This window comes from Podarcis muralis, chromosome 17 (genome assembly GCF_964188315.1).
Source record: "Podarcis muralis chromosome 17, rPodMur119.hap1.1, whole genome shotgun sequence".
In the NCBI taxonomy this organism is placed as follows: Eukaryota; Metazoa; Chordata; class Lepidosauria; order Squamata; family Lacertidae; genus Podarcis; species Podarcis muralis.
The window spans coordinates 3,816,659-3,843,030 of NC_135671.1; the positions used below are offsets into that span (position 1 = coordinate 3,816,659).

The following is a 26,372-nucleotide window of genomic DNA, read 5'->3' on the forward strand; positions in this document are numbered from 1 at the left end:
CTGGTTTTCAATACAGTGGTGCCTCGCAAGACAAAATTAATTCGTTCCGCGAGTTTTGTCGTCTTGCGATTTTTTTCGTCTTGCGAAGCACGGTGTCGGGAAAGTTTTGGAAAAGCTTCAAAAATCACCAAAGTCTTCAAAAACCTCAAAAAAGGCTACCACACCACGTACTATGAGTTGCTCCTCAAAGTCAAGTCGCAACTGTATTAAGTTGTTAAGAAAAAGGAAACAAACTTGCAAGACGTTTCCGTCTTTTTTAAAACCTGGGTTTTAAAAAAAAATTAAGTACAGTCATACCTCATGTTACGTTTGCTTCATGTTACATTCTTTCAGGTTATGTCCCGCAGTGACCCGGAAGTACCGGAAAGGGTTACTTCCGGGTTTCACAGCTCGCGCATGTGCAGAAGCACAAAATGAGGTCATGCGCAGAAGCGGCAAATTGCAGCCAGAGGTACCACTGTATTTGCTAGATACCTAAATGAAAAATTAGGCACCAGACAAGCATCCCAGAAGAGGGATTTTTACAATGGGGTGTTGCAGCCGAAAAAGTGCTTTTCGTGATTATTAGGATGAGCCAGATACAGTGGTACCTCGCAAGACGAAATTAATTCGTTCCACAAGTTTTTTCTTCTTGCGAGTTTTTTGTCTTGCGAAGCACGGTTTCCCATAGGAATGCATTGAAAATCAATCAATGGAATCAATGGAAACCGCCTTCAGACCAGGTCCGGGGACAGTCTGTCCCCCGACCTCTTCTGAAGGCTGGGGGGGGGGGACAAGGGCTTTTCTTCCCACCGCCAGCCTTCAGAAGGCTGTTCTGAAGGCTGGCGGTGGGAAGAAAAGTCCTCCCCACCTCCCGCCCCGCAAGCTCCGGGGACAGGAGGGCTTTGCTGCCGACCGCCAGCATTTTAAAAGCCCCCAGGACAGCGGAGACTTCTCCACTGTCCCGGGGCGATTTTAAAATGCTGGCGGGCGACAGCGAAGCCTCCGCTGTCCCGGGGCGATTTTAAAATGCTGGTGGGTGGCAGCGAGACTTCTCCACTGTCCCGGGGCGATTTTAAAATGCTGGCGGGCGACAGCGAAGCCTCCGCTGTCCCGGGGCGATCTTCGCTGCCGCCCGCCAGCATTTTAAGATCGCCCCGGGACAGCGGAGAAGTCTCCGCTGTCTCGGGAAGGCAGGCGGGGGGAGCAAAGACTTTTGCCCCCCGCCGGCCTTCAGAAGAGGTCCAGGACCTCTTCTGAAGGCTGGCGGTGGGCGAAAGTCTTTGCTCCCGACCGCCAGCATTTTAAAGAGGTCCCCGGAGATTTCCCTATGGGCTTTCTTCTTGCGAAGCAAGCCCATAGGGAAATTCGTCTGGTGAAGCACCTCGAAAAACGGAAAACTCTTCTTGCGAGTTTTCCGTCTTGCGAGGCATTTGTCTTGTGAGGTACCACTGTACCTAAGTCTGCAGTGGCGCCACCTGATTTTGGCTTTGACTGGCTCCACAATGCAGCCCCCAACAGGCTACCCCCAAAGTCGGGATCTCTCAACCCATGTAGGGCCTTATAGGTTAGCACTGTGACTTCGAATTGGCCTTTTCCTCCACTTCCTGTTCTGGCCGCCTTTCTACCATCTTGCTCCCCTGGTTGCTACTTACCTTCAGGTTTCTACTTTCATTTATGTTGATGGTCCAGTTAACGCCCACAAATTTATTAAAGCCCATGTTCTATTTCATGTGCTCTTTCGGGGGGGGGGGTTATTTATTTATTGCCATTTTGTGTTTCCTAGCTATTCTACTTAACACTGCCGTAACCAAATAAAGTCATTTCAGGTTTACTGTAGTTGGGACAAAATGTTCTACAGAAGTAAATGGAGGCAAGAATGAACACAGGCATAATACAATATATCGTATTTTTCCATCTATAAGATGCCCCCTATTTTTGGGACTCAGATTTTAGAAAATAGGGGGAGATGTATCCGTGTATAAGATGCCCCCTATTTTTTGACATAATTTTTAGGGGGGGAAACCTAGTCTTATGCACGGAAAAATACGGTAACTGTCTCAAAGAGTAGCTAAAAAGCCAGAGATAGTGCTATTTGTATAGATATTTGCATCCATTTCACTACCATCTTTAAATTACCATTTTTATCTGGACTGGTGCTGCTTCATTTTGGTACCCGCCTACTTATTTCCATTTTAAATGTACACATGGGAGTTGGCGCAGTGTGAGGCACCCGCAATCCTTTTGCATGTCACCGTGAGAGAGCTATGTTCATGTTGATCCCTAGTGGAGGAAAGAGCATGCCCTGCAAACAACTAAATGTGGGAAATTGTGGACTGCGCTATCTTGGAAACGAATCCTGCAGTGGTAAAACCTGTCCCTTCTCAACCACCCACACCGTCCCACAATGTCGTCCTTTTTCTCCAACTTCCCCAGTTTCTCTTGCAGGTGACACAGAAATGTCGGTATCTGAGGAGAAAAATCCACAAGTGGCACTACCTCAAATTTATTAACGCCCACAAGCGTCTCCTGCGTAAACCCCACTTGAATGAACCAGACTTGAAGACCATCTCTATGTTCATCATCTGCTCCCATTCATTTTTCTATCAAATTGTGGCCCATTATTCAGATGTTTTGGTGCTGGAGGAGACTCTTGAGAGTCCCATGGACTGCAAGAAGATCAAACCTATTCATTCTGAAGGAAACCAGCCCTGAGTGCTCACTGGAAGGACAGATCCCGAAGCTGAGGCTCCAATACTTTGGCCACCTCATGAGAAGAGAAGACTCCCTGGAAAAGACCCTGATGCTGGGAAAGATGGAGGGCACAAGGAGGAGGGGACGGCAGAGGACGAGATGGTGGGACAGTGTTCTCGAAGCTACGAACATGAGTTTGACCAAACTGCAGGAGGCAGTGGAAGACAGGAGTGCCTGGCGTGCTCTGGTCCAGGGGGTCACGAAGAGTTGGACATGACTAAACGACTAAACAACAACAACATTCAGATGTTTGCTTCCCACTCGACTGCTTTCAATGACAGATGGAACCTGGTGTGTTATCTTGCCTCATATCTTGGCTGCCACATGTAAAATCACTTTCCTGTCCTCCCCATCCCCTGCCCAACCCTCCTTCGTCCACCTAGATTCTTTCTCCTGCAATGGCTTCGACTGTGAGGTCATTGTGTTCTCATTCCAACAGCTTCTGGCCTTGTTGGCCTTTGAAATGGGGTGAGCCTGATGCAGAACGGCAATGTTGAGGCTCAAGTTGCTACGATGGGCCTGTCTGGTGGGTGAGTGACCAACCTCTCCGTTTATCCAAGAGGAAGCCTGGCTGGATTTCTGGCTTGTGGTCATCTTTGGCTCCATATGGCCTATAACTGCCATTGCTCCTGACTGGCTTGGTTGTATATTCTGGCCGGTGCTCTTTTTCTGACAGCTCCTATGAACATGTGGAAGTCAGACATAAAAGTCAACATGGGCCTTATTCCATCGATCTGATCCCACTGTGATTTTAACTTATTCTGCTTGGTCTGGATATGAAGAAAACTGGACATTTGGGGTGGGTGGGTGAGTTAAGAAGTCTCTTATGAACTATTCCTTCGCAATGAATTGTGAAATTGGGTGTTGCTGTCGTTGTTTCTTAAGAGGTAAAGGTAAAGGGACCCCTGACCATTAGGTCCAGTCGTGACTGACTCTGCAGTTGCGGCGCTCATCTCGCTTTATTGGCCGATGGAGCCGGCATACAGCTTCCGGGTCATGTGGCCAGCATGACTAAGCCGCTTCTGGCGAACCAGAGCAGTGCACGGAAACGCCGTTTACCTTCCCGCCGGAGCAGTACCTATTTATCTACTTGCACTTTGATGTGCTTTCGAACTGCTAGGTTGGCAGGAGCAGGGACCGAGCAACGGGAGCTCACCCTGTTACGGGGATACGAACCACCAACCTTCTGATCGGCAAGTCCAAGGCTCTGTGGTTTAACCCACAGCGCCACCCGCGTCCCTCCTGCTTAAGAGATATTCATTGGTAAATAAAAAGTTTAGGTTTGATAAGTCAGTCACTAGAACCTTAGTTTTCGAGTGTCTCAGAAGCTGAACAATTCAGAATCTGAACACCGAAAACCCGGAAGTAATTGCTTCCGTTTTCGAATGCGCCTCAGAAGTTGTACGGTTTCTGAGACATGTTTTTCATTGTTTCCCATTAACTCTGCAGCCAGCCCATTGATCCTCGGTTTTCGAATGTTTCGGAAGTCGAACAGTCTTCCGGAACGGATTCTGTTCGAAAACTGAGGTTCCACTGTATTTAACAAGCTTTGGGTGCAGTGGTTCAGTAACATTCAGTAATTTTATTTACAAAAAATATTTATATGCAACTACATGTTTAAAAAACACCAGAAAAAAAAGCTTGCAACAACAGCCTCTATAGGCAATAAAAGCAATGTAAAAAAAAATTGGAGACCATCAACGATTACAGAAACACTTTTTCTTTATTGCCTGCACAAGCTTGGTGGCACAGAAAAGTTCGGCAAATTTTGTATCTCTGTTTTGGACAATAGGTGGCCCCCTTCTACTTTCTGGTTGCTCAGTAATGAACTACTGTGGCCTGTGCTATTGTGAGGGAATCTACATAGAAGTGTCTGTATTCAATATTGGGTGAAGGAACACCATCTTTTATAACAAGTGCACGACAGTGTAATCTTATGCATTTTTACTCAGGTGTACGTTTCACTGTGTTCAACAGTGTAAATGTGTGTAAGATTTAGCCTGAAAGTCAGACGGATAACTTATTGTGCTTCTCGCTTGGCCTTTCAACTGCAGAAGGGTGGCTTTGGTTTTGTTTTGTTTTGTTTATTGGTATTTTAGTGGCTGTCGTTTTTTGCTGTGGTATTGGCAGTTAATGCTTTACAAAGGACCCATTGATCTGAGTGCAGTTGAGGTTGATCACAGAATAGCCTGATCATGTGTTGTTTTTGTCTCCTTGTACTCCTTATCTTTTAAAAGGGACACGGGTGGTGCTGTGGGTTAAACCACAGAGACTAGGACCTGCCGATCAGAAGGTTGGCGGTTCGAATCCCCGCGACGGGGTGAGCTACCATTGCTCGGTCCCTGCGCCTGCCAACCTAGCAGTTCGAAAGCACATCAAGCGCAAGTAGATAAATAGGTACCGCTCTGGCAGGAAGGTAAACGGCATTTCCATGCGCTGCTCTGGTTCACCAGAAGCGCCTTAGTCATGCTGGCCACATGACCTGTGCGCCGGCTCCCTCAGCCAGTAAAGTGAGATGAGCGCCGCAACCCCAGAGTTGGCCACAACTGGACCTAATGGTCAGGGGTCCCTTTACCTTTACCTTTACTCCTTATCTTTGTAGTAACTTAATTTCCTATTGGAGTTTTTATAACATGCTGTTATAAGAAAAACGTCTCCTTTTCCCTTATGGGGCATTCCAGAGCCCGTAGAGAGTCCTTAAGTGGATCTCCTATTGGTAGGAGAAAATTGTGGCAAAATCGATTTATTGATCTGGCGCGACCCCGCTAATTGATTTATTGGCCCTCAATTAGCTACTCATGGCCGCCCGGCACACTTCCCTGCGAGACTCTGCTCCGTCTCCCGCAGCTCTTCAGTCACGCCTTAGCAGAGATAAACACAGCGGTGATGAAACTGTCACGTCCTTTAATTAGCTTCCAGACAAACACACAGAGTCCAGGTTTGTCCATTTCAGCTCTTTATTCCGACATTCCCCCAGGGATCTCCTGGGCTCCTTGCCGCCATTAGGAAAAACTGCGTCTTTCTCACTCAAAGACCAGAGGGGAACAGACAGAAACTCCTCCCAGCTCCTCCCAGCTTCTACAGCTGACGTCAGAATATAAGGCATCATGGGAACTTCTTAACCTGTTAAGTTCCAAACCTCATACCCCCTCTTGCCGAAAATTCTGACAAGACCCTCTGAGTTCAACACCTTCCCCTTTGCCTTGTGCCACTTCCCGGCATCTTTCCCAGGCACCTGTTGAACCCCTTCAACACTCCCAGAATCACACTGTGCGACACTTTTCCACGCACCTGTGACCTGATACCCTACTGACCCATTAGGGCCAGCAGTTGTGTCTTCTCCGTCAGACTCTTCCCCCTCTGACTTGACAACCCGTCCGTGAGCTTTCTCCATTACCGGAGATGAAGCCTCACACCTGGACACTCCTTTCACAACCCTTGGAGATGCCCAAACCTGCCCTGAACCCTGACCCTGGACTTGGTCCCCATCACCGGGTTTTGAACCCTGATTCTGGACCTGATCCCCATTCACCGGGTTCAGCCACAGCCTCCCTTCTCCCTTGAGAAGACTTTGCACCCGTCACCTGGTGACGTATTCCCTTTTCCTTGAAAAATTCCTCCAGAGCAGACCCAGTAAACTGTGACCCTCGGTCGCTCTTGAACCCTTGCACCCTGGTGGAAAACCTTAGTTCCACCTCCGCAACCCAATCCTTGATCAGTTGCGCCGCCTCCCCCTGTGATTTGAGAGAGAGACACCAGCCAACCTGGCTGTGGCCATCTGTCAGCGATGGCACATACCTGGCCTCACCCAGACTCTCACACCTCCTGGGTCCTGACAGATCTGTGTGAACCAGCTCAAAGGGCTTCTTTGGCTACCCTCCCAAACCCGGGAAAACCAAGTACCTTTGCACCTTTGCATGCCCTGCACTCTTGGGACCTCCCACATTTCCGGAGTTTGTACCCTTTGTGCACCTGTGCAACTTTTGCACATGACTGGGAACCTTCCCACCACCCTCCAGAGGTGACTCCAGAACAAAGAAATTATTTTTGCTCTTCGCCATGCTGATCAGTTGTCGCCCCCCTCTGAAAATGGAACAGGTATCATTTTCAAAGCACATTTTTGAACCCCTGCGTCATTAGAGCAGATACAGATAACCGACAACAATTCAGTCCCGGCACAACGTAGACCTCTTGCTCCTCCTGTAAAAGGGAGAGAAAAACACGTTAGCCACACCACAGACTGATTTTTGTGCTCTGTCTGTGAACATAACAATTGTTCCTGTTGAAACAGCCCTGCAGTTCCGCAGCCCGCCAGTAGGCTTGCCTATCAGGTGCTGCCTGATAGCAGAATCCAAAACACCCAGCGTGTCACCGTGTCCTGGCTGAAGTTGTTCTTCACAGTTGCCATAGAAGCAGTGATAAGAAACAACCCTCCCCAGCGTGTGAAACACGTCTTTCCCTTGCGTTCCCACGCTGGTCTTCTCTCCCAGACTGACTCCCCGTGGGAACTCAGCTGGTTGACCTTGGCAAAGTTTGCAACATCCTGCCTTGCCTCGCCGCTCCGGTGGGGGCAACAGCGTCGCAAGCATCCCGTCAAATTGCACACGTAGCAAAGACGAACTCCAGTGGAAAAACACTGCTCTTGGGGCTCCTCCCAGCTGGCCTCCTTCTCCTTCTTCCGGAAAAGCACTCCTTGCCAGCTCCGCCCCCTCTGAACCTCCACTTCAATCCAGCACGTACAGTGGAAAACTTTTTGAACGTGCCTTTGGAAAAGTCCGCCCCCCCACCTGCTCAGCAGCACTCCTTGTGGCTAAAGCATCAGGGACAGGGGCTCCAGCCGTCTCTAGGCTTTTGTATTCCTTCTCCAGGGCTCTGGCCTTTTGCTGAAGCTTCCCAGCAAATGCAGCACATTCCCAGACAGCCCTTTTAGACTCTGCAAACCTTCGCCCCCCCTCTGGGGCCCACAGCCCTTCCCAGCTGTGCACCGGCTCTCACGAAGGTGGTCAGCGCCATCTTGCCTTTCTGTTCTGAAGCAGCCATCTCCCGGCCCTTGCTGTTGCCTCCAGCCTCATAAAACTCCCTGGAGCACTAGCCAAGTGGCCTCTGGCTTCCTGGCACCCAGAACAGTAGACTTCAGATCAGCAGCCAGGTTGCCCAACTTCTTAAAGTGAGCATGGAATGTCCTCCAAGACCTGGCAGCCTGCCATCTTCTTCCGTTCTCCCAAGGGGCCCCAAGCTGTACTTACAGTTCACAAGCTCCTCTGGCACCCGTGGAGAAGCGATTCCTTGCTGCCTTCAGCTCCCAGAGCTCCAGCTGGTCCCAGCACTCAGCAACACAGGCAGCCACTCTGTGTCTTTCAGCCAGCTGCTTTTAGCTCCGCAGCTCTCCTTGCCTCTTAGCACCAGGCAAAAAACTCCGCCAAACTTCAAACGCATTCCGGCACTTCCAGTGACAGTTTTACAAGCGGTAATTACCCATAACCTGTGGCAAAATCGATTTATTGATCTGGCGCGACCCCGCTAATTGATTTATTGGCCCTCAATTAGCTACTCATGGCCGCCCGGCACACTTCCCTGCGAGACTCTGCTCCGTCTCCCGCAGCTCTTCAGTCACGCCTTAGCAGAGATAAACACAGCGGTGATGAAACTGTCACGTCCTTTAATTAGCTTCCAGACAAACACACAGAGTCCAGGTTTGTCCATTTCAGCTCTTTATTCCGACATTCCCCCAGGGATCTCCTGTGCTCCTTGCCGCCATTAGGAAAAACTGCGTCTTTCTCACTCAAAGACCAGAGGGGAACAGACAGAAACTCCTCCCAGCTCCTCCCAGCTTCTACAGCTGACGTCAGAATATAAGGCATCATGGGAACTTCTTAACCTGTTAAGTTCCAAACCTCATAAAAATAACAGCGGCCAACCAGAGAATATTAAGAAACAAAGCGGCTAGTAAGCCTGATCTTTTTTAAAGGAACTGTTGCAACAGAGTCCCCACTCACCACACACAAGAGGGAGGAGAACCCTGAACAATGGTGCTCAAGCCCTTATATAGACTTTTTAAAATTGCCCACCCTGTAGCCCAAGACCACCCCCAAAACATCATACATACATCATAGAAGGAGGTGGTCCACAGCAGAAATCCTGTCTTCCAGGATACCTGATAATGATCACTGATTGCATTACCTGGGCAGCCTGGCTATTCTTTTGTGATGGTTAATACTTTAGTTCCTGAATCCAGGTCACAGGCTCACCCTATTCATGCACAAATACGCCCTTAAAGACAGGATTTGCAAGCAAAAAGACACTGGGAAGGCTTTCCCCATTTGCCTCCCTTACTGCAGAGGAATATTTGAGGTCATTGGGAGAGTCAAAATGGCTCCAGGATTGCTCTCCTGTACTATTTCAGACACATGGTTCATATATTTAGATATGTGTGCAATTATGAATATTTATTCTATATTTGAGACCTTAAAATTCTTATAACATCTCCTTGTACTCCTTATCTTTGTAGTAACTTAATTTCCTCTTGGACTTCTTATAACATGCGTTTTGTTTTGTAATATGTCTTGTAACAGCCACTGGCTATAAGCGATAAAAATCTGACAGACGGATACCTTCTCCTTCAGGGTTCCTAATCTTCCTGGCACAGTTGATCCCGAGGACTTTGTCCTACCAGCCAGGCAGCCCCCTCACGACTGACGAGTACCTGGACTTTTTTGCGTCCATGAGGCCCAAGTGGAAGGCAAGCGTGGTGTGTCAGATCCGACGTAGCAAAGGTTGCCAGGATCCTAAAATCCTACAGCTGGATCAGTATGAGAACCATGGCGAGATCCCTGATGGTATGTGCAGATCACTGGTTCACGCTCCAGATTCCCACCAGATCCCTTTTGTGGTGAGAGACTCTGGTTGCACTTTCTTCAATACAGTGGTACCTCGCAAGACGAATGCCTCGCAAGACAAAAAGCTCGCAAGACAAAAGGGTTTTTTGTTTTTTGAGCTGCTTCGCAAGACGATTTTCCCTATGGGCTTGCTTCGCAAGACGGAAACGTCTTGCAAGTTTGTTTCCTTTTTCTTAACACCGTTAATACAGTTGCGACTTGACTTCGAGGAGCAACTCATAGAACGCGGTGTGGTAGCCTTTTTTGAGGTTTTTAAAGACTTTGGTGATTTTTGAAGCTTTTCCAAAACTTTTCCCGACACCGTGCTTCGCAAGACGGAAAAAAAATCGCAAGACGACAAAACTCGCGGAACGAATTAATTTCGTCTTGCGAGGCACCACTGTATATGATTCCTGCCACCAACAGCCTTTTCTGCAGTCTGTAAATCTACAGATCTCTCTAGATATGGCCTGTAAATGTCTGTGCGGGTCCTATGGCAACCATCTTCAACTTTTTCAGACTTCAGATCAACCTTTAAAACCAATTTTCAGCATAGAACCAACTTTTGAATTGTTTCTTTAAACAAAACTTTATAATTTCCTCTTTCACGAGTCATATCTACACTGGCGAAATGCGGGGTTTGCAGTTTTTCTTAACCCTGGGGAACACTTGGAATTGTAGTTCGGTCAGGATGGGGCGGAGAGGTGGCTAATAAATACTTTTTAGTATCCGCAGCAGAAATACTTTTTAGTATCTGCAGCAAACTGCAGATGTCAAGGAAATAAACAACTATCTGACTTTTAGAAGATATCTGAAGGGCAGTCCTGTTTCGGGAAGTCTTTAATGTTTGATGTTTTATCGTGTTTTTAATATTTTATTGGGAGCTGCCCAGAGTGGCTGGGGAAACCCAGCCAGATGGGTGGGGAATAAATAATAAAATTATTATTGTTATTATTAACTAGCAAACTATAGTTCACAAAAGGAGCATAGCTATCGCAATCAGCGAGTATAGAACAAGCAAAAGATATATATTGCTAGACATGCCCCATCTCTCTTTCCTTCTCTCTCCATACTCCTCTTATTTTTCTATTTCTCTTCAAAAATTAAAATACAATGGTGGCTTTGCCAGGGAAGCAACCCTCCTTAGGTTGGGCCAAGACCCAGTTGTGGATCCACTCTCGGCCTACTAGATGAAGGCCTAAGAGGAGAAGCAGAAGATGCTCTAGGCGTTTTCATCGGCTCACCTTTACTGCCGTTCTGTTCAGGAAGGACACAATTCACCCGGAAACAGACCTGTGCAAGGCTTGCCCAGGAGTACCTTGGAGTGGATTGTGCCCTTTCCCCACTTTGATTCCCCAAACCACAACTGTAACTATTAATCTGGATTTACATGGGAAGGGGAACGGGCTTTCATTAGTCTGCAACGATAATTCAATGCAATTCTGAATGTCTTGTGCTTTGGAAGCAAAACAATGTACAGTGGTGCCTCGCAAGACGAACGCCTCGCAAAACGAAAAACTCGCAAGACGAAAGAGTTTTCCGTTTTTGAGTCGTTCCGCAAGACGAATTTCCCTATGGGCTTGCTTCGCAAGAAGAAAGCCCATAGGGAAATCTCTGGGGACCTCTTTTAAATGCTGGCGGTGGGGAGCAAAGCCTTTCGCCCCCCTCCAGCCTTCAGAAGAGGTCCAGGAAGGCCGGCGGTGGGCGAAAGTCTTTGCTCCCGACGGCCAGCATTTTAAAAGCGGTCCGGGATAGCGGGGAAGCGCGCTGCGCTTTCCCGCTATCCCGGACCACTTTTAAAATGCTGGCCATCGGGAGCAAAGACTTTCGCCCACCGCCTGCCTTCAGAAGACCTCCGCTGTCCCGGGGGCTTTTAAAATGCTGGGGGTCAGCAGCGAAGCCCTCCTGTCCCCGGAGCTTGCGGGGCGGGAGGTGGGGAGAAGGGCTTTTCTTCCCACCGCCAGCCTTCAGAACAGCCTTCTGAAGGCTGGCGGTGGGAAGAAAAGCCCTTGTCCCCCCCCCCCAGCCTTCAGAAGAGGTCGGGGGACAGACTGTCCCCGGACCTGGTCTGAAGGCGGTCTCCATAGGAACGCATTGATTGATTTTCAATGCATTCCTATGGGAAACCGTGCTTAGCAAGACGAAAAACTCGCAAGAAGAAAAAACTTGCGGAACAAATTAATTTTGTCTTGCGAGGCACCACTGTAAAAAGTCTCCTCCTGGCTTTAAGGGAAATGGGGGGAAAGAAATTGGCCAATGGTAGGTCATTGTTTGGCAAAATACTGCCACAGGCCCCTCAGTCAATAGAGAACATAAGTGTATAGCTCAGTTCAACAACTGGTGCATATGTTTACTTCTGTGCAGCGCTGGAGGATATGGTACTTTTCGTTCTTTCTTCCCCTGGTAAGACTTTTCGCCTTCTGCTTCCAGGTCCCATCTGTGCGGATCTTCCTCACGTCATACGTTTTGAGACATTTTGTCTATTTGCACAGTTTCGGTGTTCAAACCGGAGGTTCTACGTCAAGGTGAGCGGGAGAGAAGGATGTCTGCCCACTGCAATAGAGCTCCTGTTTTTAGAAGAATACGAAATTCTGAGTGATTTGGCTAAAAAGCAGAAGGTTGAGGCATGTGGATATCGTTAAGGTCCCTTAATAGGTTACCCTTTATCCTCCCACATAATTGGAGGATTGCAGGAGGGTTAGTGCAGAGGCACAGATCGAGATACAGGACAAGGTCCTATATGAGAAGATGCCCAGAGCGGAGCTGGAACAAAAATGGAGACTGAGAGTGGACAGGCAAGCCGAGATGGCTGGGGCAAGGCAGGGGGCCACACAAACCAGGCCACAGTCTTACTGATGCTTTGGCAAGGACCCAGCGGCTTGCCTTGAGAAGTGGAGCTACACTGAGACCTGATAGCACAATGCTCTATAGTGGTACTTTGGTACTCGGAACAGCTTGGCTCCCGAACAAATCAGCTCCCGAACACCGCAAACCCGGAAGTGAGTGTTCTGGTTTGCAAACGTTGTTCGGAAGCCGAACACCCAATGCGGCTTCAGATTGAGTGCAGGAAGCTCCTACAGCCAATTGGACGCTGCGCCTTGGTTTTTGAACCATTTCGGGAGTCGAACAGATTTCCGGAATGGTTTAAGTTCAAGAACTGAGGTACCACTGTATTAGTCTTCCTCCATTTTGCAGCCTTGACAACAAGGGGCACCAGTGCACAGGCCAAGAAACTTCTGCCTTAAATTGACATACGCTATTCAGAAATCATGACTGTCAGGAGTTTGTTACAGTATGGAAGGTGAATTTTCTTACGTGTCCCTTGCTTTTGCTCAGATCTTAGGGCAAATGTTTGGATGGGCAGGGATATTTCACTCATGTTTCCCCCACTTTTAATTTGTATATTGTACCACCTTTCTATATTACCATATCCAAGGCGGTTTACAACCTGAAGAAACAACAAAATAGACAGCAAAGATCGCACGCCTATAAACAATCTGATCCAATACAAAAAAAGTCATAATAAAAACACAACTTTAAAATAAACAACTTATATCAAATACAGCCGTACCTTGATTTTCGAACGCCTTGTGAGTCGAACGTTTTGGCTCCCAAACATTGCAAACCTGGAAGTGGCTGTTCCGGTTTGCAAACTATTTTTGGAAGCTGAGCGTCCGACGGGGCTTCTGCAGCTTCTGATTGGCTGCAGGAGCTTCCTGCAGCCAATCAGAAGTCGTGCTTTGGTTTGTGAACGTTTTGGAAGTCGAACGGACTTCCGGAACGGATTCTGTTTGACTTCCAAGGTACGACTGTAACGCAATATTCAGTAATTCGTCAGGCTGTAAGAGTAAACAGTAAAATTAAATATCAGCAAATAAAAATTAAACAGTTTACACTTAGCAATTACAATAAAGAATCACTAAACTACAATCGGTAAAGATAATGGCAAGTCACAATGCATAAAATACCACAAAACATACAAAACCATGTAAAAGGGTCAAACTGAGAAGCAAGGGCACACAACGTATAATTAAAAGAAATAAAAATCCCTGAACTACTCATGCTCTTACCAGCTGCTGAAATTTTAATTTATAGGGGGATTATGCAATCGCTACACTTTCCTGCCTTTTCTTCCCCGGTCCTTTATATCTGCTGCAGCAAGCAGGGCTTTAATATTGCCTTGGCTCCAGGCTGGAAGGACTGAGGAATGAATGCAGAGAAGGGGTTGTGCTGTTAACACAACCAGACATCCCTAATACCACTGCCTGTGGTGGATAGGCTCATTTCACAGTGGCCTCTTGGCCCAGCAGGTTTTTTGCAGTTTCTTTTGTGGTGCTTCCAAAACTTGCAAAACCTGTGTGCCCAGAGAAACAATAGTGAATGTAGCTTCCCGATGCTTTTTTATTCCTGGCCCTGCCTCATCTTCCGTAGAAATGGTGCAGGGGTTGATCTGCTTTCAAGCAGGAGACGGGTGATACCTTTTTTTGTTTCAAGACAGAACATTGCTCTTTGTGTGCACATTCTCCCTTTCCTTTTGCCCCCGGTAATCGGGTTTTGAAGATTTAATATTATTTGGAAAACCTGCCTGAAATATACTCGGAGTCGAGAGTGGATTTCATGCTCTTTATTCAGCTCATAGTGGTGAGGAGGAATCAGCGTTCCCCCACAATATCTGCTTTATATACATTATTTACACAATGAGCCGCACGTGATTGGCTAATTCCGGGATTCTCCTGTAGGCCAATCAGGTTGTGGATTCACTTCCACCTGGAGCTGGATTGGGTGGCTCCTGCAGACCAATCATACTGCTGCATTGTTCTAGGACCAATCAGACTGCTGCATTCTGAATCCTATTGTTCTAGGACCAATCAGACTGCTGCATTCTGAATCCTATTGTTCTAGGACCAATCAGACTGCTGCATTTTGGATCCTATTGTTCTAGGACCAATCAGACTGCTGCATTCTGAATCCCATTGTTCTAGGACCAATCAGACTGCTGCATTCTGAATCCCATTGTTCTAGGACCAATCAGACTGCTGCATTTTGGATCCTATTGTTCTAGGACCAATCAGACTGCTGCCTTTTGGATCCCATTGTTCTAGGACCAATCAGACTGCTGCATTTTGGATCCTATTCAACTCAGTACATAACACTGCCGAAATTCTTTTAGAAGAGGCGAAAAAACAAATAGGTCTGCATGCCAGGGGAAGCGGTGCTTCTTTCAAGCCTCTCTTTAAAAGAATACGAGGAATTCCACATCATGCTAAATTGATGCTTCAGAGCATTCCAGCTTATCAGACGTGATGATTTCCCCACATCCCCTCACACACTGTTCTGGGGCTCCTCCTGACAATCCTGCCAGCAAATTTCAGGGGTTGCCTGTTGGGAGGGGGAGAGGGGTGAAACCCTTTGTGTAATCCAGGCTTGTATATGCACAAAATATCAAATGTGGTGACAGTAATAATAATGCAACAAAACAACAAACTGGCTTATAAGTATAAAACCAAATTTACTAGAATAATAGCTAGACTAGAGATAGACTTGTAACCATTCAAGCAACAAACATACAGTGGCACCTCGGGTTACTTACGCTTCAGGTTACATACGCTTCAGGTTACAGACTTCGCTAACCCAGAAATAGTACCTCGGGTTAAGAACTTTGCTTCAGGATGAGAACAGAAATCGTGCTCCGGTGGCGCGGCAGCAGCGGGAGGCCCCATTAGCTAAAGTGGTGCTTCAGGTTAAGAACAGTTTCAGGCTAAGAGCGGAGCTCCGGAACGAATTAAGTACGTAACCAGAGGTACCACTGTACTGAGGTGCCACGTGCAAAACAAAGCCTGGAGATACTGTAAACATGGAGCGGATAAATGTACAACTGCATCTTAACAAGTTACATGTGCAATGAACGTTATAAGCCGTTTCGTATGACTGGTTTCTCAGACTGATGAAGCGTATAGCGAAACCTGTAATATATCCGGAGAACAGATCTCCTTTTGGCCACTTGCGCTATTCTCACCAGGGGGGCGGCTTTGAATTGCCTTCCCATGATTGATCCATGCATACGGCTTTGTGTTTCCAACTCAAGACCCATTGAAGAACATCTCATCCAGTTCAATCTTTGAAAAACAGCTTTGGAAAACTTTTTCATATTCTCCAGTGTGCTACCCTTGCTATTGTGGCGGCACAGGGTTGCCGTTCTGTGATTGGACTTACACTACTTGTTGAACGGTTCATTTATCCAGTCTATATAACGTTTATTGCACATGTAACTTGTTAAGATACTGTTGTACATTTATCCACTCCACGTTTACAGTATCTGCAGGCTTTGTTTTGCACATGGCACCTTAGTATGTTTGTTGCTTGAATGGTTACAATTCTATCTCTATTCTAGCTATTATTCTAGTAAATTTGTTTTTATACAGTGGTACCTCGGGTTAAGTACTTAATTCGTTCCAGAGGTCCATTCTTAACCTGAAACTGTTCTTAACCTGAAGCACCACTTAAGCCAGTGGGGCTTCCTGCTGCCGCCACGCCGCCGGAGCATGATTTCTGTTCTCATCCTGAAGCAAAGTTCTTAACCCGAGGTACTATTTCTGGGTTAGCGGAGTCTGTAACCTGAAGCGTATGTAACCTGAAGCGTATGTAACCTGAGGTACCACTGTACTTATAAGCCAATTTGCGGTGTTGTTGTTTTGTTGTAATCCAGTGATAGCCAAACTTGGCACTTCAGCTGTTTTGGGATTTCAGCTCCCATCATCCCTAGCTAACAGGACCAGTGGTCAGGGATGATGGGAATTGTAGTCCCAAAACAGCTGGAGGGCTAAGTTTGGCCATCACTGGTGTAAGCAGTAGTCCTACCCTATATGTTTTTCCATCCCAGGTGAGGTGGAAAGCTTCCATTTCCCCCTAAACCACAGACATCATGCAGAAGACCTCTTATTTTGGCATAGAAGCGACATATGAAATAAATAGAGCTGGACTTAACCGCACCAGGGAGCCAGGTCTGCTTGGAATAGCAGCAGAAAATAGGCCTTCACTGTGGTTATGGTCTTTTAAGCGGGGACGTCCTTTTTCTTCTTCTTTTTTAATGGGAGGAATGTGGAAATTGGGAAATCCCTGTATACCTGAAGGACCGTTTCCACCCCATAGTCCAGCCTGGACACTAAGGTCCAGCTCCAAGGGCCTACTGGCAGTTCCCTCACTGCAAGACATGAATCCACAGGGAAACAGGCAGAGGGCCTTTTCGGTAGTGGCTCCTGCCCTGTGGAACACCCTCCGGTCAGATGTCAAGGGGAAAAAACAACAACTATCTGTCTTTTAGAAGACATCTGAAGGCAGCCCTGTTTAGGGAAGTTTTTAATGTTTGATATTTTACCATGTTTGATGTTTTAATTTGTTGGAAGCCACCCAGTCAGACTGGTGGCCTAGAATACTAATACTAATACTAATACTAATACTAATACTAATACTAATACTAATACAGTGGTACCTTGGGTTACAGACACTTCAGGTTACAGACTCTGCTAACCCACAAATAGTACCTCGGGTTAAGAACTTTGCTTCAGGATGAGAACAGAAATTGCGCGGTGGTGGCAGTGGGAGGCCCTATTAGCTAAAGTGGTCCCTCAGGTTAAGAACAGTTTCAGGTTAAGAACGGACCTCCAGAATGAATTAAGTTCTTAACCTGAGGTAAAGGTAAAGGTACCCCTGCCCATAGGGGCCAGTCTTGACAGACTCTAGGGTTGTGCGCCCATCTCACTCAAGAGGCCGGGGGCCAGCGCTGTCTGGAGACACTTCCAGGTCACGTGGCCAGCGTGACATCACTGCTCTGGTGAGCCAGCGCAGCACACGGAAACGCCGTTTACCTTCCCGCTAGTAAGCGGTCCCTATTTATCTACTTGCACCTGGGGGTGCTTTCGAACTGCTAGGTTGGCAGGCGCTGGGACCGAACAACGGGAGCGCACCCTGCCACGGGGATTCGAACCGCCGACCTTTCAATCGGCAAGCCCTAGGCACTGAGGCTTTTACCCACAGCGCCACCCGCGTCCCTTAACCTGAGGTACCACTGTACTACTACTATTACCAGGTAATGAACTAGGTCTGATGAGAAAAGGAGACAGTCCTCTTTTACATGGGGGAGTGGGAGAGAGGATTCGTCACCCAAGACAACTTGGTCACGTTTTTCCCAAATTTTCTCCTTCCTCCACCCCCACCCTGGATAGCGGATACTGTGCCCAGAGTTTGAAGAGGATGAGGATGAGCATGAACACGAGGTTCACGAACACGAGGTTCACGAACATGAGGTTCACGAACATGAACATGAGGTTCACGAACATGAGCACGAACATGAGCATGAACATGGGCATGAACATGAGCACGAACATGAACACGGGCATGAACATGAGCATGAACATGAGTACGAACACATGCACAGACATGAAGACGAGTACGAGGATCAAGACGAAGTCAATGCCGTTTCTCCATCCCCAAGCCAGTTGCGTAACATGGCGCCAATAGACCACAGTGCCACACCCTCCCGCGACGCCCGCCTCCGCTCCAACATCGACGCCATTTTGAAATATTCCTTTGCCGTCTCAGGCCAGGAGCCCGTGGCCAGGGAACGCTCCATCTCAACTCCCTCCAGCACGCCGGACTACGTGAGTGCCGTGCTCGTCGCGGCCACTGCAGAAGCCGTGTCCACTACGGAAATGGCCGTCTCCGAAACTGAAGAGCCATCAGTCACCAAGGGGCTCTCAAACCAGCAGCTCCACAAGAGCATCCACCGCCTGATCGGCATGGCGTTCTCTCTGGAGCAGTCCCTGAATGCCGAGAACACGCAGCCTTACAAAGGATCACAGGAAGGAGGCAGAGAAGGAGACCTGAATATGCTGACTAGCCAGGAAGAGTCCGGTTCCAAGGGGAGGTAAGGGCAAGTCTTGCTCCCAAGCCAAAAATAGTAGCATTTGCTGAGGAAAACAGGCCCCCAAAGCACAGGCGGCAGGGCCTAGAGGAAGATGCCTAGCGATGGGACACCTTTGTTGTCAGCTCCCACTGGCTCCTCCCTTTCGTTTCCCCTCATTATATCGACTAAATATATATTTCTATATTTCCAAAATGCTTGTGTGGACTAAAGTTATAAGTAGAAAATAAAAAGTGCATTGAGGACAAATAATGTGGAAAGTCCTAAAGTTTATTTTCAAGACTTGCTTCTTCAACTCGGTCAACATAGTCACCCCAACAGACAATGTACAGGGTTTGGATATTCTGGCACACTGCAAAGCAACTGACACACCCCCATCATTCCTCTGCTCTCACTTTACTCCCTGCTGCCTCCTCCCCAGATCTCCTACATCATCAATGCATGTTCCTCTTAATTGTTGAATGTAAGGTGCTTTCTGGTCAGGATTTGCATACAGGCTTTTTTTTGTACAGGGCCTAGCACCCTATGAGTGCTAAATCAGTGTGTGGATGAGCGACAGCTGCATTGCTTTGTTTTATGAGGGAAATCATTGGTTCTCCATATCCTTACTCCTTTAAAAACAACTTACCCAAAGATATACAAAATTATTGACATCGATGCAACGCTTCAGCTCCCAGTTTGGGCCAGTCTAGCAGTTCCTCAGTTATTTATCCATCGTGACGGCCATGTTACAAACAGCCACAAGCCCACACACTTTCAAACCAAGTAAAAAACAAAGAAGACCAAATCCACTCACTTTTAAAAAGAGAGAAAGAGCAGCTACTTCAGGAAAGAGTGGATTCTAAGGGTGCGTATCTGTTTCATAATGAGCGAAGCATTAAACTTCGGTTGAGGTTTTAGATGTAATGGAATGACTTTTCCTGAGTAATTAATAGGTACAAATTGGTTCATTGTCATCCCATTTATACCCATTTGAGGGCTGGGACTTTTATCTTTCCCTAAGAGTGGCAGCAGCTCATTTTGGGGACTTCCACTTCTTTTTCGTAGACTTCTTTGAACATGGAGAGAAAGGGTTGGTGCTAATGGAACTTGCCTTTTCCGCTACCCCCCCAAATGTCCCACAATGATGCAATTCTCAGAGCATTCTGGGAAATTATAATGGCAGCTTCCCCAAATCAGCTCTGATGTGCCGACCCAGGAAGCAGCAGCAGCGACGGCAAAAAGTTGAAACGCAGACAAGAAGCCATGAATGTGGAAAGAAGTTTGGTTTGAATGAACAAATAACAGGTTGTTTCAAATAAAGAAACGGGGGGGGGGGCACATCACATCCTCAGGTGATGTAGAGCAAAGGAGCGATGGTGTTGTCAGGCGCTAGGTGTTGTCAGGCGCTAGTTGATGCTCACAGCCCTAAAGGGGGCAAACATCCCGTTCATTATTGTCACTTGTTTAGCTATCTTCTCAAAAAATGCAAGCAATGAGAAGAGCAAAGTGAAGAGCAGTAGTCTCCACTTCTCTCCTGCCTTCCTCCTACCCTGGGAGTTGTAGGGATTGGGTCCAGAAGAACAAGGCGAAGGAGTAGGTCATGGTGCCTTGGTGAGGAGACGGGAGACCCACAAAGATGGGGGACATGTTACCCAAGGGTCCTCCAATCCCTGGATCTGGAACTAAGACAAGGGACTAATGTTCTCCTCACCTGCCTCGTCTTTCCTCCAGAACCCCTCCTCCTCCTTTCCCCTAGTCATACATTTCTCCTTAAAAAACAAAAAAACCAAGACGTTTGTCAGGGTTTCATATCTGCACATTTGTTGGGACCCAAGAGTTTGCTGGTGTATCCTGCTAGAGTGTTAATGTTTCCCAAGCCTTTGGCAGTTCCACACTTTCAGATACAGTGGTGCCTCGCAAGACGAAATTAATCCATTCCGCGAGTCTCTTCGTCTTGCAGTTTTTTCGTCTTGCGAAGCATGGCTATTAGCGGCTTAGCGGCTATTAACGGCTTAGTGGCTATTAGCGGCTATTAGCGGCTTAGCGGCTTTAAGAAAAGGGAAACAAACTCGCAAGAACTCGCAAGATGTTTTGTCTTGTGAAGCAAGCCCATAGGGAAATTCGTCTTGCGGAACGACTCAAAAAACGGAAAACCCTTTCGTCTAGTGAGTTTTTCGTCTTCCGAGGCATTCGTCTTGCGGGGCACCACTGTAATGCATTGCAAAACCATAGAGCACAATTAGATTTTCTGGCAGCTGTAAGTAGAGCTTAAAGGAGCATGTTGCGAATTTTTCAAAAGCAACGTCTGTGGTTGGCATTCAGTACTGCACTAAGATGATCATTCCATCAGGGCAAAGATTGCTGCTTGCCAAATTCTCCCGTCTCCACATCCCGCACACTGTTCTGCAACATTCTCCAGACAGATTTCAGAGTGGATTTCAGAGGGGGGTGGAGGGAGGAAATCCTCATTGTGCTAGTAGGATTCCTTAGTCCGGGTTAGTAAAATCCAGCCCTATATGTTAGCATCAGTTATTTATTAACCTAAACAACTGCATATTCAATCATATGTAAGATCTGCTTTGAAATTGTCAACTTCTTTTGCTAATTTTCCAATTGCACGGGCAGTTCTCTCTTTTTGCCAATCACCATCCACGATGGCCCATTCACAAAAACAAGGCGTCACTTGATTACTTGTCTGTAATTGGGGAAAAACATGCACATGTTCTGACGGCCCATCAATGTGGTGGTATGGTAATAGGACTCTCTGTGGACTACCATTTATGGGTTCCTCCAAAGCATAGGTTTCCTCCTTTAAGGGACCCAGGGAAAACTATTTTGTGAGACTCTGCATTACGCCATAGGGGCACTTGTCCTGTGGATTTACCTCATTTTTTGCTCTATAAGACTCACTTTTTCCCTCCTAAAAAGTAAGGGGAAATGTGTGTGCGTCTTATGGAGCGAATGCAGGCTGCGCAGCTATCCCAGAAGCCAGAACAGCAAGAGGGATTGCTGCTTTCACTGCGCAGCGATCCCTCTTGCTGTTCTGGCTTCTGAGATTCAGAATATTTTTTTGTTTTGTTTTTCTCCTCCAAAAACTAGGTGCATCTTATGGTCTGGTGCGTCTTGTGGAGCGAAAAATACGGTAAATAAGGACCTCTTCTGAGGCTCAAACAAGGCATGAGAGTAGATACGGGTTTGCCACTGAAAATGGCAGTTGGATATCAACTTCCCCTTACTCTATCTACTTAGATAGCGCAGCATGCATTTCCCCACACATGAGTCATCTTAGCCCCATGTTTCCTTAATTAGTTACAATGAGAAGGGGGCAGGGATTGACATAGAAGGCTGCCATTTTCAGGGGTTTCTTCTTGGGCTGATGAGCACCCAGGTATCGGAGCTGCCTCCAAGAGATATTGTGAGGGGGTTGGGAGATCAAAATGGCCCTCCTTCTCACAATTTCCTTCTCTCCGTTTCTCCTTTGTTGCCTTAGCCTCTTAGCTCTTGACAAGGAAGAAGCTCTGGTGATTCTCTGCTATGCAGTGCTGCAAGACATTTGCATATCCTCAGCTGTTAGCAAGGCCTGGAAACAAATGGAGTCAAAAACCTTTGGCTTTGGGGATTTGGTAAGCTCCGTGCTGGATGCCAGTTTCATACCTTCTCACAGTAGAGCCCAGCAGTTGATAAACGGGGAGATCTCCAAGCCCACCTTAAATTTCGGTGCCACCTTCTGAGCTAGTAAGAGGTCCTGATAAGAGGAGGAGGGGAGGCAGTTTGGTTGAACAGAACTTTATTTGTGAATTTATAATCCTCACTTTCATTTTAAAAAGAATGCAGCAAGGCAGAATGCAACATATAAAAATAAAATAAAGAGACCATCCGAATAAAACATAACAACAACAACAACAAAAAGAACATTCATGTGGTAAATTCCTGTCTATACAAAGGTTTCAAAAAACTTCAGAGGGAAGAATAAACAGTTCCACAGTCTCTAGTGATGGTCAACCAGGCCTCAGGGATGTGTGGCACCACCAGAAGTGTCCCATCAGAAGATCTCAGTGACTGAAGTGGAACACAGGACAACTGGCGCCCAAGTTATTTAGGCCTTTGAGAATTCACACAAGTACCTTGAACCTGGCCTTGCAGCAAATCAATTTTTGGATCCAGTTCAGTTACAAGGGCATACCCTTCAAGAGTCCCTTTTTTCCAGGGACAGTCCTGGAATTACGAAAGCCATCCTGGCTTTTGACTTGATCCCGAAATGTCCCTGTTTCCCCTGCCCATGGTGCTGCCACTGAGAAGGATGAGCCAGTGCTTGTCCCAGGCAACAGCAGTGGCAGCTGCGAAGGAGAATCTCATGGGCTCTCTATGGCTGCCACTGCCAGCCTCCTCTCTAGTGGCTGCTGGAGAATGGGTGAGGAGGAGGAGAAGCCGCCAGACATTTGTCCCTATTTTCATCTGAGGAACGTTGCAGGGTAGGCAAGGCGCCACACTCTGAACAGAAGGACCAACATGTTGGGAAGGACTGCGCCCGCAACAGCGGTTTGCCACATGCTTCAAGACAAAGAGGTAGATAGTTCCAGCAGGCGCGGCTATGTTTTGGTCCTTCTCATTGCTCCGTCACTCCCTAGGTGTGTGATAGCCTTGGCCGACGCCATGCCGACCTGTGCTCTGAGTGTGCTTTCTGCTCCCTGAAGACAGAGCAGTGCCAAGGAGCCTCCAATCTGAAGCGTACCCACTGTGTTGGTGGCATATTCACATCCTACATCAACCCAGGGATCTTGGCTCAACACCAGGCTATGCAATCCAGGGTAAGCCAAACGTCTTGGTTGCCCAGATATTAGAGAAAGCTTCGCTTACGGACAAGTTCCATTGATTCCGCCCCTTTCCCTCCTCCTCATTTTTTACCACCAGGTCCCCACAGGGGTAGAAGAGTATTTTGGGGTTGAGACATATGCAGGCTTGAAAGCAGACTATTGGTGCGGTCGCTTGGCTGCTCGAGGCTGTGATGATTATCGGGTGTCTCTGTGGTTGAAGACGGAGTATTCCTCCTTCCAAAAAGGAGATTTCCCAAAAGAAGTGAGTATTAATGGAATGTCTGTCCCTTGCCCCCATCATGTTGGTTTGTTCCTGTCACCCCTGCCACCTTGTCATTTCCTTCTTCCCAGATCTGCGACTCGACAGGAGTTCAACACCCCACCTACTGCGCTTTCAAGAGCAAGCAGTGTCTGAAAGACAGCCATGCTGGAGAGAAGGTGGGAGATGACACCTTCAAGGTCCCTTCTTGAAGCTTAAGTATAAGAAATCAGTTGTTTGTTGAGTGCTCCCTCATTACAGAAAGGCAAAGCTTATCCTCGTCCCGTTCCTTTCAACTAAAAAGAAAAGAGGTAGAAAGCAACAAGGCTGCCTTTGTTTAGTTGGATCATGCATTGAGGGCTCACCCAGACTTCCTTTTGTGCCATGTTTCTGGGCACAGGTCTGCATTTTCAAGCACCGTGCCTGAGCATTTGCTTGTTTTTGTCATGGCGATTTCCCCAGGAACACCTGCGTTTTACTGAGAAGAAAAGGTGCAGTGATAGGGGCAGATGGGGCTTGTCAGCCTGGGAAGGTAGAAGGAAAACTCTGATCCTAAACCTTGCAGCATATCTTTGGGAGAAAAAAAAACTCAGGAGTAAAAAGCAGAGACATCACCTTGCCAACAAAGGTCCGTATCATGAAAGCTATGGTTTTCCCAGTAGTGATGTATGGAAGTGAGAGCTGGACCATAAAGAAGGCTGATCGCCGAAGAATCGTGAAAGCTATGGTTTTCCCAGTAGTGATGTATGGAAGTGAGAGCTGGACCATAAAGAAGGCTGATCGCCGAAGAATTGATGCTTCTGAATTATGGTGCTGGAGGAGACTCTTGAGAGTCCCATGGGCTGCAAGAAGATCAAACCTCTCCATTCTGAAGGAAATCAGCCCTGAGTGCTCACTGGAAGGACAGATCCTGAAGCTGAGGCTCCAATACTTTGGCCACCTCAGGAGAAGAGAAGACTCCCTGGAAAAGACCCTGATGCTGGGAAAGATGGAGGGCACAAGGAGAAAGGGCTGACAGAGGACGAGATGGTTGGACAGTGTTCTCGAAGCTACAAACATGAGTCTGACCAAACTGCAGGAGGCAGTGGAAGACAGGAGTGCCTGGCGTGCTCTGGTCCAGGGGGTCACGAAGAGGCGGAAACGACTAAGCAACTAAACAACAACAACAAACCCTACACAAATCCGGTGTGGCGTCCCTAAGACATTTGGATGGCACCTTGTACGCCTCCTTCTGGCACGTCCTATAGCCAAGCTGGTGCCAAACGTATTGCTCTGCTTTCCTCTGGAGCACACCAGAGAGACTGAGAATGGCGTCTTGTCATCCAGACAGCCCAGGATTTCCATGCACACTGCCCAGGCTTGCACCCTGGGGGAAGTCTTTTTTTGCTGCTGAATCAATGTGATTTCCCATGGATTGCTGCCTGCTCCAATTCAGTGGTAAAATGCAGGTTTTCCCTGGGAAAACAAAAACCATTTGGACATGGAGCTTTAAAGCTCAGACCTGTGCCTGGAAAGTGTGGCGCAACAAGAAATCTGGAGGCTGCTCTTTTGCAAGTCATTTCCAGCTAGTCAGCAGCTCTGTTCCCCATCTTGGTTCAGTCTTTGCAGAGTACAGTGGTACCTCTGGTTGCGAACGGGATCCGTTCTGGAGGCCCATTCACAACCTGAATAGAACGCAGCCCGTGTCTGTGCACACGTGGGTCGCAATGAGCCGCTTCTGCGCATGCGTGTGACATCATTTTGCGTGTCTGCGCATGTGCAAATGGTGAAACCCGGAAGTAACCCTTTCCGGTACTTCCGGGTCGCCGCGGGACGCAACCTGAAAACGTGCAGGGCAACTTTAGCCCTCCAGATGTTGATAAACTACAATTGCCATTGCAATTGAGGGGAGTTGTAGTCCAGCAACATCTGGAGGACCGAGGGTTCCCCACACCAATTCTAGAGGATGCCAAGTTCCACTTGGCTAGTACTGGCAAACTTTGGTCTCTCAAATTTCAGCAGCAGCCTGTGCGATGCTAAAACCTGGCGCCCTCCCCTGCCTCTTGCGCTCCGTTCTACAGCACTGTTATGGTGCCCTCTGCAGCGCAGTGCCCAGTGCGACCGAACTGGTGGCTTTACCCTAACCCTGGGGTTAGTTTGGGGCAAGGTGATTTGATCCTTCATCAGAAGAGGAGAAGTAAACTCTAATGTTCTGTTCTTCTTCTTTCACCCCTTTGTCCTCAGGTGATGCGGAAGCCTTGCCAAAAAAACCAGACTTACCGAGTGCTAAGTAGGGAGGAAGGGGAAGAGGAAGTGGTGCTTTGGAACAAGAAATTCTTTCTCAGTAATGGAGAGGGGAGAGAGTGAAAGCAGTGGCTCCAATGGCGAGGCGGTGAGGCAGAGAAGATGCAGCACATAGAGACAAACGCAGGCACAGTGTGTGATGCTCATCTGATACAAGGCATTCGGCAGGGCACAGACTCTGCTGGTCTCTTCTGTCCTTTGCTTGGTATTAGGAGTGATGTCACTGTGGATACTCTCGCTGTACAGCTAAAATGTGTCTCTATAGCACCAACCATCTTCACCCAAATCCTTCAGGCTCATCCGGGACTCTGCAACCTAGAGCAGAATCTGCAAGAAGGCAGATAGCGCAGCATAGCCATTTAACCCCAGTGATCCTTACCCATATCTCCATCAGTGAATTCAAATCTCAACACTATTGCTAGGCCGTATGCTTTGTATTCTAATACATAAAGGACCATCTCTTCAGCTCTGCGGGGCTCCTCAGTGTGGTGTCTTCATTTCTGGTG

At 47.6% G+C, this 26,372-nt stretch overlaps 1 protein-coding gene across 1 annotated transcript; it reads left to right on the plus strand.

Moving 5' to 3' along the window:
- Positions 1-3,151: 3,151 nt before the first annotated feature.
- ACRBP (acrosin binding protein) lies at positions 3,152-25,929 on the plus strand. The gene is made up of 9 exons (XM_028712907.2): positions 3,152-3,263; positions 9,357-9,569; positions 12,039-12,133; positions 17,831-18,531; positions 22,001-22,133; positions 23,139-23,318; positions 23,422-23,586; positions 23,676-23,762; positions 25,807-25,929. Exons 1-9 carry the CDS (start codon positions 3,224-3,226, stop codon positions 25,927-25,929), a joined length of 1,737 nt encoding a protein of 578 aa, XP_028568740.2. The 5' UTR covers positions 3,152-3,223.
- The last annotated feature ends 443 nt before the right edge of the window (positions 25,930-26,372 follow it).

Excerpts from the sequence above, each read along its gene's own strand:
- ACRBP (XM_028712907.2), top strand. The coding sequence starts at position 3,224 with ATGTTGAGGCTCAAGTTGCTACGATGGGCCTGTCTGGTGG. Across the intron at positions 23,319-23,421 it reads ACCAGGCTATGCAATCCAGG|GTCCCCACAGGGGTAGAAGA; the intron begins GTAAGCCAAACG and ends TTTTACCACCAG. Across the intron at positions 23,587-23,675 it reads AAGGAGATTTCCCAAAAGAA|ATCTGCGACTCGACAGGAGT; the intron begins GTGAGTATTAAT and ends CCTTCTTCCCAG.